This window comes from Pelecanus crispus, chromosome 6 (genome assembly GCF_030463565.1).
Source record: "Pelecanus crispus isolate bPelCri1 chromosome 6, bPelCri1.pri, whole genome shotgun sequence".
Classification (NCBI taxonomy): Eukaryota; Metazoa; Chordata; class Aves; order Pelecaniformes; family Pelecanidae; genus Pelecanus; species Pelecanus crispus.
In genome coordinates this window covers 14,779,227-14,797,825 of record NC_134648.1, presented here as the reverse complement: position 1 = coordinate 14,797,825, position 18,599 = coordinate 14,779,227, and the positions used below count along the sequence as shown (strand labels likewise).

The 18,599-nt window shown below is 44.2% G+C and overlaps 1 protein-coding gene across 1 annotated transcript in view; it reads left to right on the top strand.

The window, feature by feature from the left end:
• The window catches only part of RRAS2 (RAS related 2), a 44,616-nt gene extending 43,409 nt beyond the window's left edge, over positions 1–1,207 (top strand). The window contains exon 6 of the mRNA XM_075712081.1: positions 311–1,207. Coding sequence (XP_075568196.1) covers positions 311–398 — 88 coding nt within the window. The 3' untranslated portion in view covers positions 399–1,207. The remainder of the gene's footprint in view (positions 1–310) is intronic.
• The last annotated feature ends 17,392 nt before the right edge of the window (positions 1,208–18,599 follow it).

Below are 18,599 nucleotides of genomic sequence, written 5' to 3'. Positions count from 1 at the left end.
TTATATGAATGTAATATGCATTTGAAAGATAATTTCTTCACCTTAATCTCTCGGATTTTATTGATCACCCAGTAAGAAGCCAGATAAACTAAATCTGAGACTGGCCTTCTGTAAAAAACAGTGGTTTGTTTGTTTGTTTTTTAAAAAAGCAACAAACCCAAAAAACTATCACTCATTTAATCAGTGGTTTGAGTGTCAAAAGTAAGTCCATCCGCTATAAAAGTGTAAAATCAGTAACTTCAAATACAGTATTTATTTTTATTTAACTGAAAACTATTCTATTAATTTAATTTGAAATATCTATTTCCAGGAAATTTCAAGAACAAGAGTGTCCTCCTTCACCAGAGCCAACACGGAAAGAAAAAGACAAGAAAGGCTGCCATTGTGTTATTTTCTGAGAATCCCAAGAACCAAGCTATCAACTGCCAGATTTTTTTTTTTTTTTTTTCTTTCCATCATTTTACATTACTTCTGGTATTGGTCTAGCCTTATATGTGCATGTCCTAAAAGTGGTCACCAGAATAGCCTTAGTCCAAGAAGCTGGCAGAATAGTTCTTGAAGAAGACTCAGTCATCCTGGGGCAGACTTCAAAACAAAACACTAAGGCTGCTTCTTTAATACCACAGTTCCTTCCTTCTCTCCCTTAAGAGCTTGCACCTTGTGGAGTTTTATTCGCAAAGGAGATGAAACAAAACCGTGTAGGACAAGGTGTTGAAGTCATGCATAAGTTGTTTTTTGTGAATTAATTTATTTTTACTTCTGACATTTCATTAGCTATTACAAAGACCTATATTGAAGTATAGAGAATACTTTTAAAAAAAAAAAAAAAAAAAGGGTGGATTGGCTATTTTTGCCCTTGGTTAAATTAGACTTGAGTATTCAGCTAGCCTTAAGAAACCTACACTGAATTTCATTGTCAGCAAAGATTTTCATCTCTCATTTATGCTGCAGTTTTATTTCAGTGGCCAAAACAGTCTACTGTATTTATTTTATGAATCCAGAACAGCTACAGGATGATTACTACTACTATTAGGATATGGCCAAATACCTGAGCTCATTCTGGATTGAGGCATTTCAGCTTATTAAGAAATTTCACATCATTTGTTTGGAAACAAATTGTGTCTTCCTTTGTATTTCTGGGTAAGGGATTAAGAAGAACTAAAATTGTAGCTGTTTGTGTTTCATGTGATATAAAAAATGAATTTGATCTTTCCTTTGTCAGAGATGATTAAATGTTTTTGCTATATACTTTTATACATTATTTTCTTATCAAACTAGTTAACAAGTATTTTTATATGTTTGTAAGCAAATATGCTTTCACAGCATAACTTGTGTATATGTAAAGATGAGTATTTAATTCTCACAGTTCACTTTTAACTGACAAAATGTGGGACTTGCCAAACTGTGGTAAACTTCTTACTCTTCCGGTTGTACCTAAGAATGGCCAATTATGTGCCTGCCCAACACACCCATAAAGTAAAATCTAGTGTTGTGTTTTAATGAATTTTCAGTATCCCTTACTAAAGACTGACCATAATGGGAATTATTAAACTGTAAAACTTAACTGATTGTTTAGTTAAACTGTGGATGGTTGTTTAATTTTGAGTTCTGTGGATTGTGTTTAAACAATTCAAGAGTATGTTCCCTGATACTGAAATATTGAGTGGTATTGCACAGTTGTCACCTTACTGAATGTGTCCAACAGTTCTTTGAAACTTGATTATTAAGCAAACCCTTGCATAACTTCAGGTGCTAGAATTAAAGATGATCTAACCATTATTGGGGGTAAGCACATTGCCTCTTTCTGACTTTCTTCCAAAACCTGAATTTTGTGGGGGTGGGGGGAAGAAGGGGCTGATGGGACCTGGTTAGGAGATAGATATGCATGTCTGCATGACCTTTCTTCAGCTTGGAAGTAAAGAAAACCCATTTCCATTTAAATCATGATAGATGATAAAAGCTGTTGTTTGTTTTGACTCGAAGTATGTAGTGAGTGGTCCCATCAAAAGTTCTTGTGTTTTCAGACTGTGCTCACTGTCAGGTGCTCTGCTATAAATCTGTAAACATCTGCTGAGAAAACAGTGTTTAAACAAGTTCGTTACCTTTACAGCAGCAAAGTGTTAAACCTAGAGGTAACTCTAGTGCCATGCATAGCAGAGGAGTTTAAGTTTTTGATGTAATTTAGATTAGGTTGTGTAATACTGTTTTGAGAGAGTGGGTAGCTCCCCCCTCCCCTTTGTTTAAAGTTTTTGGTTGATGAAAGGCTACTTACGAATAATGTGTACAAGATTCAAACAAGAAGTTACAGTGGAATTACATTTATGAGATTGGATTACATTTTTCAAGTCAAATGTAAGAAATTACAGCCTGTAGCAAACACCACGTGTTTTCTTAAATAAAATATAAATATATAAAATATAAAATAAAGCTCTCTGGAGTTAAGTCACTAACTGTGTGGCATTAGAATGAGTTAAGACTACAAATGACAGCATGTGTGTTGAGACTAAATTTGTGAGGTGCAAATATCTTTAAGGTTTCATCTTTTTTTTCCTTTTTTTAAGATCTTTCACTCATGATAGATTGGTTTTAAAATAGTAGGCTGTTGTATAGGTGGGACTCTTAATAGGTAATTCATAGAGAAGGTGGAAAGCACCACACTCTTGCTTTTCCTCATATGGAAAGCAGAATAGCTTTGAGGTGGTTGATGCTAAGCAACCTGCTCCTGTCTGTTCAGCCACATTGTAAATGTGGTAAACTTTATAAACAAGTTAAACAGAAGTGGGACCACCAGCTGCTGCTGTGGAAGTCTGCTCTAAGTTTATTTAACTAAGGCAGTATATTCCTGTGCATGTGTTTTTAAGGCTTCTGCTGGAGAGAATGTGCGGGGAAATCTTCATGTAATGTTATGGTCTCTTTTTGAGGCTGGTTGATACATGGCACTTTACGGAGCTGTTAAATGTAGGTGTTTTGATCCTACTCTTCAGACTTGAAGTAAGTATTTAGTAGAGAAGTAATATGGGCTTTTGGCTAGTCATGGTGATCTAGGTGGTTGTGAGTTCAAAACAGCTTAAGGTACTTCAAAGATTTGCTTTTCTGATTGTTGTACCTGAAGGTAGTGGTGAAAAATGGCACTTCTGTCCCTAGTGTGGAGCTTGCGAAGTGCAGTAGGGACCTTGTCACTCTTCTCAGAAGCAGTAGCCCCGATCTATATGCCTTGGATTATTTGAGAATTTTACAACATTGTTATCTTGCTGTAGGGTAGCAGTTTAGCTGACAACCTGAGAGAGAGTTTCGTATGACTTTATCTGGCAGAAGAAATGCTTAAAGATTTGCCACTTATGTTTGTAGTTACTTCAGATCAAGGCCGCATCCATAAATCATTTAAATTCACAGTTCAGGAATTTGGGGTGCTTAAAATGTACCCACAAATGACCTCCCGCTCCTCCTAGAGCACAGAGGAGAGTCTGGACCTTTGTTCCAAAGCACAGGATAACTCGCCTCTTCCTGGAATCTCACCCTACTGAGCCTGCTACTCCACTGGATGAGGAGGATTGACCTGCTCATAGGCAAAAGCCTTTTTATGCAATTGGTGAAGTTTTATGGGTGGTCCAGAATCAGGGAAGAATTACTTCCATGTAAGTACACTGTAGTTCTTTATGCCTGCTCTGATTAATGCATTTGCTTTCTCCAACCTAGCAACTCTTCTGCATCAGTACTCACATGCTAACTAACATATACAGGTGAAGAGGAGAATTTCCAGAAGTATTACATCACCTTCTCTAAAATCTGCTCTTTTTTGTGATGTGGCCTGTTCAGGGGAAGTGGGGCCACTGATATGGAGGATAACTATAAATTTACCTTGAAAATGGATGGTGGGAGTATATGCTTAGTCTGTTTCTAGCCTGTTGCATTGGGCATCTGCTTGAACTGTGTCTCTGCAACCGGTCAGCCTTTCTGTTGCAGGTTAAAACTAACCTAGTGCGGTAAAACTGCAGAGCTGTGTAGGAATATGAGGTGGGTGATTTTTCTATCAGTCGTTTTCCTTTCATTTTTCTAATAATACAAGTTTGCAGTGTCTTGCAGCGTGCAGGACACGCTGTGCAATGCACCCTGGCAGTGCCCTCTCTCTTCCTGCAGAAGAAGGAGGGCTCCTCTGCCACCTCCTCATTGCACTGACTAGTATTGTTGGCCCTGTAGAAGTTCTCAGGCTTTCGGGCGAGGGCGATCAGATAAATGCCCTAAATGAACCTGGCTCGCCCAGTGTAGGGAGCATGGAGTGAGATGAGCTGGTGTGAAAGGGTTAATAAAGCAACATATATTTGGAAGGAGTTAACACCCAGTAGTGCCAAGGAAAACTGATTTATGCGTGGCCTTGTGGTTAGTCATCACTGATAAAGTTCAAGTCTGGATTCAAACAAAAGTAATAGCGAATGCTCTTCTGACACCAGTTTATGCGACAACATTTCACCCATGGTGTAGCTGTATCCATGGTTGACTGGCCTTACCACCTAATCTCATTACAAAGCTTTAATGAGCTTATTCCAAACAGAATATTCTTGAAGTCGGTCACCACAAGCCAAGCACTGCCAAAAGTTATCTGCACTTAGTATTCAGAAGTTTGTTGCCTGGAAAAGCTCAGGTACCTGCTAAACAGGGAATGCATTTGTTCACTGGATTTAGGCATGGATTTTGGAAGTTGATTACCCTTATGTTCCAAAACTGTGATAAACACTCAACTGAATTTAGAAAAACACTCAAGCTAGAAATGCGGGGGCGTGGTGGTGTTTCCTGCGTTACTGAGCTGACCTGCTGCAGGGCTGCACTTTTTGCCAAAACCTGAAGGCTTAAAATTGTTAAGGTGGGCCCTTGCTCAGAGCATCCCGAATCGTAAATGCAGTGCTTGCCACTTCGTAAATACGGCTTCTCTGCTGTACTTACCTGGTTCTATTGGAAAGCTGAGTTAAAATTGCAGGCTTGAAGCAGGCTCTGGCTTTTTAGTGGGGGTAAGTAGAAGTATGTTCAAGGTCTTAATCCCTGTGTTGTGTGGCACGTGGTGTAAGGCCAGAAAACTTGTGAATGGTCTCAATATCCAGATGTTCTCATAGAGCTCTGACCATGGGAGCACTTACGTGAAAGGAATCAATTTTTGTTCCTAAAACTTTGTGGCTGTCTAGCCCACTTTCTTGCTCTTTCTAGGCTTTTGTTCAGGCTATATGAGGAAGAGTAGGAAACAGGAAAATCAGCAAGGAGTGATAGTGAAGGGAAGAAGAGGAAAATTAGCCTTGGTACTTTCCTATCTTCTGGCCTGAGGGCATGCAACAGATCAGGTGCGGAAATGAGGATGGGTAGGACTGTCTTAGTAGCATTTAGCTGGGAAGATAACAAGCTTTAAATGAGAAGCAGCAGATGTGGAAGAGGTAATGGATTGAACTATGAGGAGAGTGTAATATCCAGAAATAGCATTGTGAATGCATGCCCTGCTTGCTTTCTGTAGGTGTGCTACTAGACTTCTAAGACTGCAGTTATTTTGGAGAGTTTGGGAGACTTTTGTGGATTAAATATAAAGGGCAGATGATGTCCCCTACAACAGCTAAATTGCATTAACGCATGTAATATAATTAGCAATGTTCCCGAGCTGGCCAGCAGGTAGTATGCAGAACTAAATGCATCGTCTTGCTGTGGGAAAGCAGATACTTGTCTGTTTAGCTACTTTTTAAACTGGATCCTGTGAATGGTATTGATACATAGTATTTGGTACTAATTTGTAGTGACATTAGCACCTCATGGTTTACTACATTTTTTTAAAAATGCTTCTGACGTGCAGGTATTGTAGAGAGGGAGAAGTTACCATAGCAAAGTACAGGCATCAAAAATGCAGGTAGAGGCAATGATAAAACCTCATAGTTCCTTGTCTCTTAGTCCCAGGCATGAATTAACGCGTACTAGAGACAGTTTTCATTGCCCTGGAACTGGACTGCTGAAGAGCGATGGTACGGTACAAATACCCCTCTGAATGCATCTCGTGTTTTTTATGGCACATGTAAAAAATGAACTTACGCTAGTGATATCGATAGCCACGGGAAGTGCAGGGGAAGGCCTAAGGAGAGGAGAATGGCTGAAGGAAACTTCTGCCTGCGGCCGTGGAAAGCCCAACCAAAGCTGCGGCAGCCCCTCGCTGCTCCCCCCTGCGCCCCCCTGCAGCGGCCGCGGGGGGGTGGGGGGCCACCCCTGCGGCTCGGGGGTGGGGGGCTGCCGCCGCCGGGGTGCTCTGGCCCCGGGCTGGGTCTGCAGCAAATCCTGCTGCCAATGTGAAATGCGGGGAGCTGTTCTGCTGGCAACCACGAGGTGTCACTGCCGGCAGGCATACCTGTGGAGTTAAAGGGCTTTGAAGTGCTGCTTCCACCAAGGCCCTTGTACAGAATCACAGAATCACAGAATCGTTTCGGTTGGAAAAGACCTTTAAGATCATCCAGTCCAACCATTAACCTACACTACCAAGTCCACCCTAAACCAGTCAAGGGTAGACTAGACTAAACCATGTCCCGAAGTGTCACATCTACCCGTTTTTTGAACACCTCCAGGGATGGTGACTCCACCACCTCTCTGCGCAGCCTGTTCCAATGCTTGACCACCCTTTCCGTAAAGAAATTTTTCCTAATATCCAACCTAAACCTCCCCTGGCGCAGCTTAAGCCCATTTCCTCTCGTCCTAACGCTAACTACTTGGGAGAAGAGACCAACACCCACCTCACTACAACCTCCTTTCAGGTAGTTGTAGAGAGCGATAAGGTCTCCCCTCAGCCTCCTCTTCTCTAAGCTAAAGAGTCCCAGAGTTAAAGTTCGTATTTTTACAAGCAGGGTAGGAATAAACTACAAGAACCGTAACAAAACCATTGATCTATAATGAAACGGGGCCATGTGTCGGTGCTATTTCAGAGTATTCTGTTGTGTGAACTCCAAAATCCGGATGGTCAGTAGCTAGGGAAAAAACAATGATTTATAAATAGTGGTTCTGAAGAAATTTGTGTGAAAAGCAGGAAGGATGCTTGCAATCTAAAAAATCAAATACATGTTAATTAAAATACAGTACAAATACAGGAGACAAAACAAGTAATATTGGTATATCATTAGTAACATGTACAATTTGCAGTCAGAAAGTTATGTATAAACACTGTGTGCTCAGCTAAGTAATTCATTTAAATGAGGATTACTGTCAGCATGAGAAAAATGTGGTCGCTCTCGTCTAGGCACCAGTCCTGGCGTTTCCCTGAGGAGCGGGGAAATCTCTTGAATGCGGTGCTGACCTTTGAAAGTGAAACAAAGTTCCAATGCCTTTCTCCTTCCTACTGCAACTTCCACGCAACACCTGCTGTGACTTTTAAACAGTAAAAGTTCATGTGTGCTCTAATATTTCTCCTGCAAACTGTAAAATCTGCCCATCCTTCATTGCCTCTCAGAAGAATGTCATATTCCTGAACTGCTGGCTTTTTGCCGCACCGTAAAAGGCATTCTGTCCTCTCTCTTTCCTTGTTGAAACTAAGCCATTCTGTGTCTTAAGCTGATTTTATTTACAAGATAATCAAATGCCTAAATACAAGTATAAAGTGTATAAAGTACCATACTGGCAATGTGAACTGATACTTCTACTTACACAGTCGTCCCTCTCATTTCCTTTTTCATTTCATTTCTCAGTCCCTCATCAGTCTCAAGGCTGACTTTCGGTCATTCTGAGGGCTACTTTTTCAAGGTTTTGTAAAGTACAGTGTGCTTGCTGTAGCTTTCTGTTCCTCCCTAATCCCACTTTTAAAATATCCATTCAGCCAGTTGTATTTCTGGGAAACAGGAGGGAGAATACCTCATGAATTCTGAATGTTTTGGTACTTTTTTTCTTGTCTTGTGGATTCTTAATGTGCAAGTTGCACGCTGATGTTGCTCACCTCTCTACTCCAGTTGCCTTTATGAACTAGTCATCTTAACTTAGTGATCTTTTTTTTTGTAATTAAAAGGCAGCAAGACCTCTCCTGTTTATCTTTCTCCTGAACAACCAGCTTGAGATGATTCAAATCCTCATTCCAATAGCCAACTTCATGATGCTCTCAACATCTGCCACAGTCTAACAGCACATTTTGTTGTTTTTGTAAGGTGTCTGGGAAGGCATCTGTCACTGCCAAGTCCTAAGGTCTGGTGCTGCCAGGAGCTGCTGCGTGATGACTTCTTCCCAGTAGTGTTACTTACAATGTCTTTGGAGGGCTCTGGATGTGCAAATAGAGAATACACACCTGTTTGCCACTAGAAGCATCAGAGCAATCCCTTAGCAACTACTCTTTGAATTCCTCATGTTACTAGGACTGAATCTGACTGACTTCTCCAGACTATTTACTAATTAATATGCTACAGATGATTTCTCTCTAGTTTTGCCTTTCAAGAGTTGTGTGTGACTTGCTGAGCAAGGAGAACAGGGGACAGTTGCTGAATGGGATGAGTGATTTAGTGACAGCAGACACAGGTATGGCTGAGGTACCCAGTGCCTTCGTTGCCTCAGCCTTGCTCAACAGGGTCTGCCAGGCCCATGTGATTAGTGAAAAGGTACGATGAGAAGAGCCAGCAGCAGCGGTTGAGGATCGAGGTGGGGGTAAGAGCCAGCAGCGGTGGATGAGGATTGAGGTGGGGGTTACTTCAGAGAACTCAACCCATACAAATTCATGGGACCTGATGGGCTCTGTCCAAGGTGGTGAGAGAACCAGCTGATGTCCTTGCAAGGCTGCCTCGTTGTCTTTGATGACCATCTTCACTGGAGATCAGGGGAATTCCTGGTGACTGGAGGAAAGAAAGTGTTGTGCCCATCTTCAAGCAAGGCCTGGAGAGCAATGTAGGGAACTGCAGGGAGTCAGCCTTGCTTCAGGCCCTGGAAAGTCACACAAGTCCTCCAGGAACACGTTTCTGGGCACATAAGAGAAGTGGATGGAAATGGTCTGCATGAATGTACCAATTTAACAGGGTCAGTCACACCTGGCCAACATGATTGCCTTCTATGATAAAATGACTGAATTTGTGGATGAGGGGAAAGCAGTGATGTGTTTTTTCCTCAATTCAGCAAGGCTTTCGCTGCTTTCTCCCACCATGTTTTTGTATCAAAGTTAAGACCTTATGGTCTGGGTAGGTGGACAACCAGATGGGTGTAAAAAACCTGACTGGCAGGCTGGGTTCAGAGGGTAGTGGTTGGCCTCAGAGCGTAATGGGCTGGCCTCCAGGTAGAGTACAGTGACCAGGAGAGTGCTACAGGGGTTTAGCCTGGCACCTGTCTCGTTAAACATTTTGCCAGGAACCTGAAGGAGACAACTGAGTGCACTCTGATCATGTTTGGAGGTGACACCAAGTTGGGGGGATGAATCAATATACTTGGGGGTGAAGCTGCTGGCCAGAGGGACCCTGACAGGCTGGCGGAATGATCAACAGGAGCCTTATGGAATTCAACAAGGACAAACGCAAAGCCCTGCACCGGGGAAGGAAGACTCCCCTGCACAATACAGGCTGGGGACCATCTGGCCAAACAGAACCTGGGTTCTTGGTGGACAGTGAGCCGGACACAAGCCAGCAGTGTGCCCTGGCAGCAAAGGCAGCCAACAGCACCCTGGGCTGTACTGACAGGAGCATGGCATTAGAGCCTCCTGGTACAAGAAGAATGTTGATCAACTGGAGCAAGCCCAAAGGAGGGTAACCAAGGAGGTCTGGGGGCTGGAGCACCTCTCCTGTGAGGAGAGGTTGAGGGAGCTGGGTTTGTTCAGCCTGAAAAAGGGAAGGCTTGCAGCGGGGAGAGGGAAACAGCAGCCTTTCTGTACCTGCAAGGAAGTCAGTGAGAAGACAGAGCCAGGACCTTCACAGTGGCGCACAGTGAGAGAGAAAGGACAGAAGTTGAAATGAGAGTTCAGACTGAATATAAAGAACAACTTTTTCACCATGAAGACAGGCTGCCTACAGAGGCTATGCAGTCTCCATCCTTGGAGCTTTTCAACAGCTACTGGATAAACCTCTGAGCAATGTCAACTGACCTCATAGCTGACCCCAGTTTGAGCAGAAGGTTGAATAACAGACCTCCAGACATACCTTTCAACTTCAATTGTCCTAGGATTTTTGGAGAAGGCCAGCATTTGAAAAAGGTAGGTACTATGGAGCAAGAGCTCTGTTTGAAAGGGGAAAAAAGTTCTCGCATCTAATCTGATGATAGTAAGATTATGATAGTAATCTGATGAAACATTGAACATGTGCTCAAATCTGTTACGTCTGTGAGGGAAGTTGTTGATGATTCTCATTTTGATGCTTCTGGGAAAATAGGTAAGAATATAATTATAATTTTTGTCCTGGAGAGGTGTCTTTGGGATGAAGGGTGCTGGCTGTAGTGAATACCACAGCTGACCTGAATGCAAACTGGAATAACTGGAGATGTGTATCAGGGTCTAACCTATCAAAACCATTCCACCTGAACTGTGACAAGCACCCACCATGTGTTACCTGTGGTTCTGTACGTGTGATTGTACAACCAACCCACTGAAACAGTACCCAAACCTGACCTGCAGCCTGAGCTGTGAAGTGCACGCTTCCCTCAACTGATTGCAGGCATTGGCTGGATGTACTGCAGCATGCCCTGGACCTCGGTGGGATGTCTGTGTGGTCTCTAAAAAAACGTTCCTGAGAGAACTTTTAAAACCAGAGCTTTCAGTTAAAGCACCTTATGGCTTCAGCTGAGCGGAGCGCCCGTGCCAGGCCCTGGTGTTGGGTTTGCACTCCTGCACATCAAGAAGGTTGTGGTTGCACCAGACTATGGTGGCTGTCCAGGGCATGCCGGGCTTGAATCGCTGGTCTAAGTTCATCAGAGATCCAGAAAGGGAAACTACTAACTAGGAGCAGTGGCTTGTGCAACCAATGTGTTTTAGGGGGATAATTATGTACCTTCGTTATATTTGTGAGTCTGTTAAATGCTACTTCCCACTACAGAGAAGTCGGGTGTTTACTGGTAAGGATCAGCTTGTTAAGCCAGATGACAGGGAGATGAACAGCGGTGGTTTGCAGCTCAGGTTCAGAATTTTTAGGTGAATGATGAAACAGGTATTGTACCTTGTGTGTGGAAAGACAAGGTACTTTGGTCTTCAATGAATGGGAAATCAATATGTCATGAGGCTTTCAGTTTAGTTTCCAACTGAGCATCTGCCAAAAGTTTCTGCTACCTAATACCCAGATATGGGTTCTCTGAAATCAACACCCTGCACAAGAGCAAATCTCTGCTATAGTTTTATGGTCTGGTGAAGGATTTTGCAATTCAAAGCTCTTCTTTGCTAGAGCAGGATCAAGTGGCTTTTTTCTATATCTGGAAATCATATTATTCATGTCAGAATGACATTAGAAAGCCAGAAAGTGTAATTGGTTCTAGCGTGAAATCTGTCACTGTTTTGTATAAACTCCCCAGAGATGCGGTAGGGCTGAGAGCTGCACGGGGCTTTTGGTGGTTTTTTTCAGCTCTCCCGAAGATGGTATTTGTCTGAGGCGTGGTGGCCACCTCATTTTTGTCTTTTGTCACTGCACTGAGGTGACAAAGCTCCTGCTTCCCTAGTAGACAGGGCAGCCTGAAGTATGTGGGTACATGGCCATGTGTCTGTCTTGGATTACATTGTAAAATCTCAAATTAACGTTTTGATATTTTTGTGTATTTCAGGTTCTGTTGTTTGGTTACCTTCCTAACGTAATCCCAGTTTCCTGTGACATTTAAACAACATTAACTTATTTTTTTAAGCTTTAAAAATTATTTTTTTAAAGGGTGGTTTGGGTTTTTTTGTTTTGGTTTGTTCTTTTTTCCCACCAGATTCAGACTTTAAAAACCTGAGGGGGAGCCCTGCTTTAATGCTCCTGGTGCTGAGTTTCTTCTCTAGCAAGATTAAGGTTGCTTAAAATTTCCTGTATTAGAAGGCAGTAAGTGACAGTCCTCATCACTGCACTGCTTTAAGGACAGGGCTGCCTGGCTATCTGATTTATCTGCTGTCTGTAGTAGTTACAGAAACCTGCAGGAGTGTCAGTAGTTGTGTTTGAGGACACGACCAAAGGAAGCATTAACATTTTGCTGCTTAATGCCGAAGCTGGCAGGAACCATGGAGGAATAGCAAGGGCAACGACACGTGTAGTGCATGGTGGGGATTTAAAACACCTTTTGGCTTTAAGACCCGGTGCTGTATTGGGGCCAGTGCCATCACTCCTGCAGGAGCCCGAGGTTTGAAGGGTGCTCTGAACTGCTGGCGTCTCACAGGGTGGAGGCAGGCAGGGCTCGGAGCCAGCATCCTCCCCCTGCTAGAAACCATCCTTCGGTCTTAACCTTGCTACTGCTATGGGACATCCTCTGTGCTCGTTTGCCTCCCCATCTGGAGCTCGGTCCTAGCAGTGATGACATTATCTGGTTTAATTTTTCTGGAAGACGGTGCGCGTGAGGCAAGCGCTGGCTGCGAGCTTGCTGGGGGAGCGCTCGGCACCCACGGGAGCTGGGGGAGTTGAGGAACAGAGCAGGGGAGAGCGTGGGCACTGCGCTTGGCAGGGGTCAGCTGAGAGCAGCACCTCTCTTTGCCTGTGCCACGTTATAAATGCGTTCAGCCGCTGTGTGCGCGTGCATCAGGGCTATGTGCTTCAACCTAGCTGCAACAAAGTCGTTAATCTTTTCTGATGCTTGGATTTTTATTTCTATTCCTTGCAGATGATGTGGATTACTGTAGGCACAGTAAATGTTTTATCTGGGCTTCTTAAAAATATATATGTTTAAAAAAGCTGCAGTGTTTTTGTTGAACCTGAATTTCTGTTGGTAAAGCTAGGAACTACTTTCACAAATACAAGGATGCCAGGCCAGAGGGATGAATGCAATATAAAAATCACCCAGCAGATGGGGTCTGGAATTGCGATGGAGCTATTTTTTTTTTTTTCTCTTTCTCCCCCTGCCCGCTCCCCCCCCCCCCCCCCCCTTTTTTTTAATGAAGAATAAAAATAACTTCAACCCCTCTTTCAGTCCTGTAAAGCTCAGAAATTATTTCTTCACAACCTATTTCTGGACCTGAGCAGTGTTTTGGGGTCTTGCATTACTTGCCCAGCTTCTTTCTGTGTTGCTGCCTGCTGCAGTTATGCATCTTTCCTCTCTGCCTCTCTGGGGCCCTCTCTTATGCCATTTTTTGCACTCTCCTCCCTGCTTTTTCCTAGTTTCTCTCTTGTTAGCTGGTCCATGTGAATGATAAGATCTACACAAGCAGAGCACCACCTTCTCAAATCGCATGCCCAGGTACAACCTAGCACCATGAGGGCCTCTTAACTAATAGAAACAAAACTTATTGAAATGCAAAGCCTGTATGCAGCAAGAACCAAACTGGATAGATGCACTGTGTCAAATTTTCTGTGCTTTTTCCCAAAGAGCGGAGCTGTGAGCTGGCTCCTGGGGGACTTCGGGGCTGATGTGAGCTGCTACAGCCCAAGGTAAACATCGGGGAGCCACTAGTGCCCCAAAGGAGGGGGATGCGTCTGAATGTAGCATCAGCGTCCAGAGCGGCTTTGTACCTTCTCTAACCCAAGGAAAGTTCTGAATGGTCAAAACAATTTTCACGTTTCCGTTTTTACTCATATTAACAGAGCAATGCTTCGCTGAGGGCTGCTATAAGCACCCAGCAGCACAATCTCGAGATAGACGTACAAGAATTTCTGTACATGTGGGAAATTAACAGATATTACAGAGATGAGGGGATGAAAAGAGCTAATGAGCTACTAAGAGATTCTCTTAGCAATTAGGACTGTACAAGTGGAGGAAACCAGCATGCAGTCCTTTCAGTAATATGCTCCATGAGGACAGCAGAGTCTGCTAAAAATACAGATCAGCACCCATGCTACCATGGACTTCCTCTGGTTTCGTAATTATAGTATTTTCTATAGAGTAAATATAGCATACATATAGTGTATATATAGTAAATATAATATTTTCTAATCGCTCAAAAGGATTAAAGAGGTCAAGCTGTTGTGAGCGCAGCACTGGTTCCTTGTGTTTGTGAAGAAAGGGACTTTGAAACAAGCATGGATTGCACAGCCGCCAGGAAGGACAACAGGTTTCTAAACGCTTCCAGGCAAGAGATTATGAGAGGGTCGGCGTTGTCCTGTGCATACATAGGATTTGTGGGCGTTGCAATGCCCGGGGTGCTGGAGCGGGACTCTGGAGGCTGCAGACAGCATGGGTGCCTGCCGTGGTTTCTTGGTTGCTGTGGGGAAAGCTGTGCTGCTTCAGTTTCCTTTCTGTAAGATGTCAATAGTGGTGCTGGCTTCTTTGCAAAGTGTTTGGAGACTGACGAATTAAGTTGTTTATTGGGAGCAGAGTAAAATTATAATGACTATTGGAGGGAATTTTTAGAAGCTGCATTATCCTTTGAAAGGAAGATGAAATACAGAAACATGCCAGATGCTCTTAAGGATGTAAACACCCTCTTTTCAGACAAAATTGTTAAGCCTAACTTTCATGAGCTTTACTTTGGCAGGGTAATATGAGGGCATGTGGAAAACCAAACAGCAGCGTTCCCCAGTATAAAACATTACATTATTCAAGGCACTGGCTTATTAGTCCCTGGCACAGATGTTAGGTGGCCTGGAGTCTCGACTGCTCGTCCCATTGGTATGTGTTTCTCCTCATTATGGCTAGCCGCTCTCCAGCAGCACAGATGCTTTTATGCTGTTTTAGTCTGCTGTGGTAGGACATAATGTACCTTGCAGCCTGTCTTTGCTTTTTTTTTGTGTGGGTTTGTTTGTTTTTGTTTTTGTTTTTTTTTGGTAAAATTTACGTAGTGATTTTTCACAGGCATCTCATGCTTCTTTTAAGGCAGCGAAGCCCCGCGTGAGGAGGCAGGCTCTGCGGCGCTTCTCCCGCACCTGTGGCCATGCGGAGCATCTCGCATTGCGACTGGCCAAGTACCTTTAGCTGCAGGAACAGCAAGTGGGGCTGACAAATGATTGAGGCTCTTAATTCCTAAATCTGTCAGGAGAGGGTATAAGTAGCTTTGAGACTCTGCTGACTTGCTTTATGGACCTCGCTCAGGGGGCACGCTTAAACCCTGGGGATCGCTGTGTTTGGGCTTAGGTATAAACCCCAGTCTCTTAGTCCAGCCCAGGTATTTATTCTGCAGGGGGATGCATGGGTGTTTGCCCAGGTGTCAAAGTTTATAACTGTTTTTTCTTGAGGTTTTCCTGTTGCTGTCCTAAAATCTGTCTGTTTACTGAAGGAGAATGTGTATGTTTTGTTCAAGTCAGCCTGAGTCTCTCAGGAGCTGACACACATGCTGGGTTGCAATAGTCTCCTGCTGGTATCTCGTAAACGTCACCCTGGCACTCACCCTGGCAGCGTGCCGGAGGCAGCGGGTGTCTCAAAGCACGCTATGATGACTTTCTGCAAAAGCCCCTGGTCGCAATGGTGCTTAGGAGGCCAGGTCTCTGCCTGTGGCTTGGAGTCCTCTCCCGCTCCTCATCCCATCACCTGGAGACTGGCCAGCCACGGGGTTGAATATAGGCAGCCCCTCGAGAAGGAGGAGAGAGGAATTTTTTTTGTTGAAACAGGAAAGGGGCAGTTGGCTCCCCGCTGCCCCCAGCGTGGGTCCCCATCACAGGGCACTGCCTACAGACCAAGGAGCATTGTCCCCTCCAGGGAGCAGCCCCAAGGGCTTGCAGAAATCCTTGCTTGCGTAAGCACTAATTAGCAGTGCTGAAGGACTCATAATCTCATTGAGGAACTTTTCAGGGCTGTGGCTAGAAAACAACCTGAGCAGTGCTGACAGGTGCAGCTTCGAGCCCTGTCTGTTACAAAGGGAGATCCTGGCAATTCATTCACTGATCATACCCGTTCTGGTGTGGGGTTTCTGGAGCACGAAAGCAAATGCCATAGTTGGCTCTGGCCAGTGCCTTTCTGGCTGGACAGACACAGAGACCTGTCTGTCTCCAGAGCTCACGTCCAGACTCGAGCTGGGCTGTAACAAAGGGGCGGCTTCTGCACCTGCAGGCACCTGATGATGGGACAGATGGTTGGTCGTGAACGTGATGCTTTGCTGAAAAAACTTCTGTCTGGGGATGTCCAAAACGTACACTTAAACTCCATATTATTTCAAGAACCCCGAATCTGGAGATATTCTCTGTTGGTTTTTTTGACTTTCCACTGTTAAAAACGACAGGCACCATCCAGTGACTCAGCAGCTACTTGTAGCATGGTATGTGCCAGCATGAAAATGCAGGAACAGTCTGTCTAGTTTCAGCGCTGCTTAATTTCTGTGATATTTCAACAGCTCAAGCCAATATTCCAGATCATGTTTATTTGGGTGGTAAGGTCATTTGCTGTATATTAAACACCTGAAAAAAGGAAGGTTTTGTGCTTTCTCGGTGCTCGGTTCCAACCTTTCCCCCAGCTGGCACTGGGATGGTTGCTCTGTGGTGCAGCTCTCCAATACTTGTAATGAAGAACTGAAATGTTATTACTGCTCCGGAATTAAGATGCTGTAATCCAGAAGCCCAGCCCCCCCCTGCTTCCTCCAGACTAAACTCGCCCCCTTTGAGATGCCCCCCAGCCCCACGCAGGGGGAATCTCTTGGAACAGGGAGCAGATGCGGCTTATTTTGGCTGTGTATAGATGTGCCCATGCACAAACACGTGGTGACACGTGCCTTGCGGCACTGGTAGGAGAGCAGAGCAAATGGCAAGGAAAACATTTCTCTTTCTGACTGAATTCCAGTGTGGATCTGGTTTGTGTCTCTTCACCTTGCACAAGCTTATGAATGCCCCAGCTTCCCCATCAAAGCTTTTTTGAAAATTTCAGGTTTGAAGTAGTATTGTCAGCAATGCAAGTTGTGGGGCCAGATGGCAGAAGCAGAGCTGGGAGACTTGCAGAAGAAAGCCACAGCCCAGCAGAAGCTGTAATTGCTCACAATTAATAACAGGCAAAGGCTTCACTGTCAAAGTCATTAGTGTTTGTTTTAATTAGTGACACAGGAGTTGAGAAACTCCTGAAAGGAAGAGTTGGGAGGTTTTTGCATTCAGCAAGCTTGCCATCCATGTGCAGGAAGCAGGGAGACACTTGTTCCTAGGAAGCTAGATCTACCACCCAGAGTATTTTTCTGAGGAGTCTCAAACCGTTGTTCACATGCAGCAGAGCAGTGGAGATAGCACTTGTTTTTACTCTTCAGCACCTCTTGTCCAAGGTTGTGTGTGGAGGGGTCTCCCAAAGCTGGCACAGGCAAGTTCTCAAAGCACTGGCCTGCCAAAATGGTGCTCTGTTTTTACATGGAGCTTGGATGTGGGTTTTTGGTTTTTGGTGTGTTACCCATGTGGAGAGGCTGTATTTGCCATGAGGTTCGACAGGGTCAACCTGAAATCTTTGCAACCCACCTGCCTCAGCCTGCCAGGATAGTTTTCATTTCCAACAACAGTATAAGGAAATGAAGCTGCTGGGACAAGACAACTCTGGGTGTACAGCTGCGTTTCCCCTGTCTCAGCATGAGCACCGTGGTTGACATTCTCCAGCTCAATGCTCTGGTCCAGGCTGAGTGAGAAGGACCCTGAGGTGCCAGTGAGCTGTGCTTTCAGGGGAGACACACGGAGATGAGAGTCTGTGCTCTGGCAGCTAACCTGTGCTCCTTGCTCTTATTGATGTGTCTTAGAGCATTTGTTTCTGACAGAGGCTTCCCTGGGATGCAGGGGCTCATCAGGGTGATTTTCAGCTGCTCCAGTGTGGAAAACGTTGGCCTGAGTAATCCAACAGCCAAGTAAATGGTCAGGTTTCAGTTTGCCCATTTACAATTTTCTTAGCATGAGCAAATACAGGTAGGTGGAGGAGATGTGCTGTGACTAACTCTGCTTTCCAGACTGTTCGTTTCATCCAGGTCACTCAATGTGGGTTATCAATGAGATAAATGGGAATGCGCTGTCTATACATAATATCAACAGCATCTGTAACAGCAGTCGGGATGACAAACTCACAGGATATATACCCTGTTACGAGGAATGAGGCTCGAGCAACTTAATTGCCATTTCAAGGAAGTCTGGATGATGTTTTCCCTCTTTGAAAGAAGTGTGGCCAAATATCAGCCATATTTAGAGAAGGTTTGATTTAGATTAAAACTAGTACATGAAAAAAGCTCTTAGGCTGATTCTGCCTACCCTGGCATAAAGGGATTAAGAGTTTGGCCCATTGACCCTCCCAAAATAAAGACTGGAAATGAAAAGCTTGATGGTAGGTATTTAAGAGAAAGAGGATTTAACTGGAACTAAAGGAACTGAATGGTGAAAGACCAAGTGGATATCAGATGTCCATGAATACCTTTGAGCTAGAAACATGAAGGTCTCTGGCTGTCTGCAAGATGGAGCTCTAGGAGCTTCATCTACCTTCTGGAGCTTTAGGGGCTTCTAGGAGCTCTTCACCACCAGCTTCTGCAGATTCAGCCCGAGACCACTCATCAGATACATTTGCTTGTGAGATGAGGGACTGGGACTGATTAACCCAAGTCCCTTCCAGTCCTTATTTGTGTATGTTTTGTATGTTTAGTCATTTCTACTGGGAGATCTTAC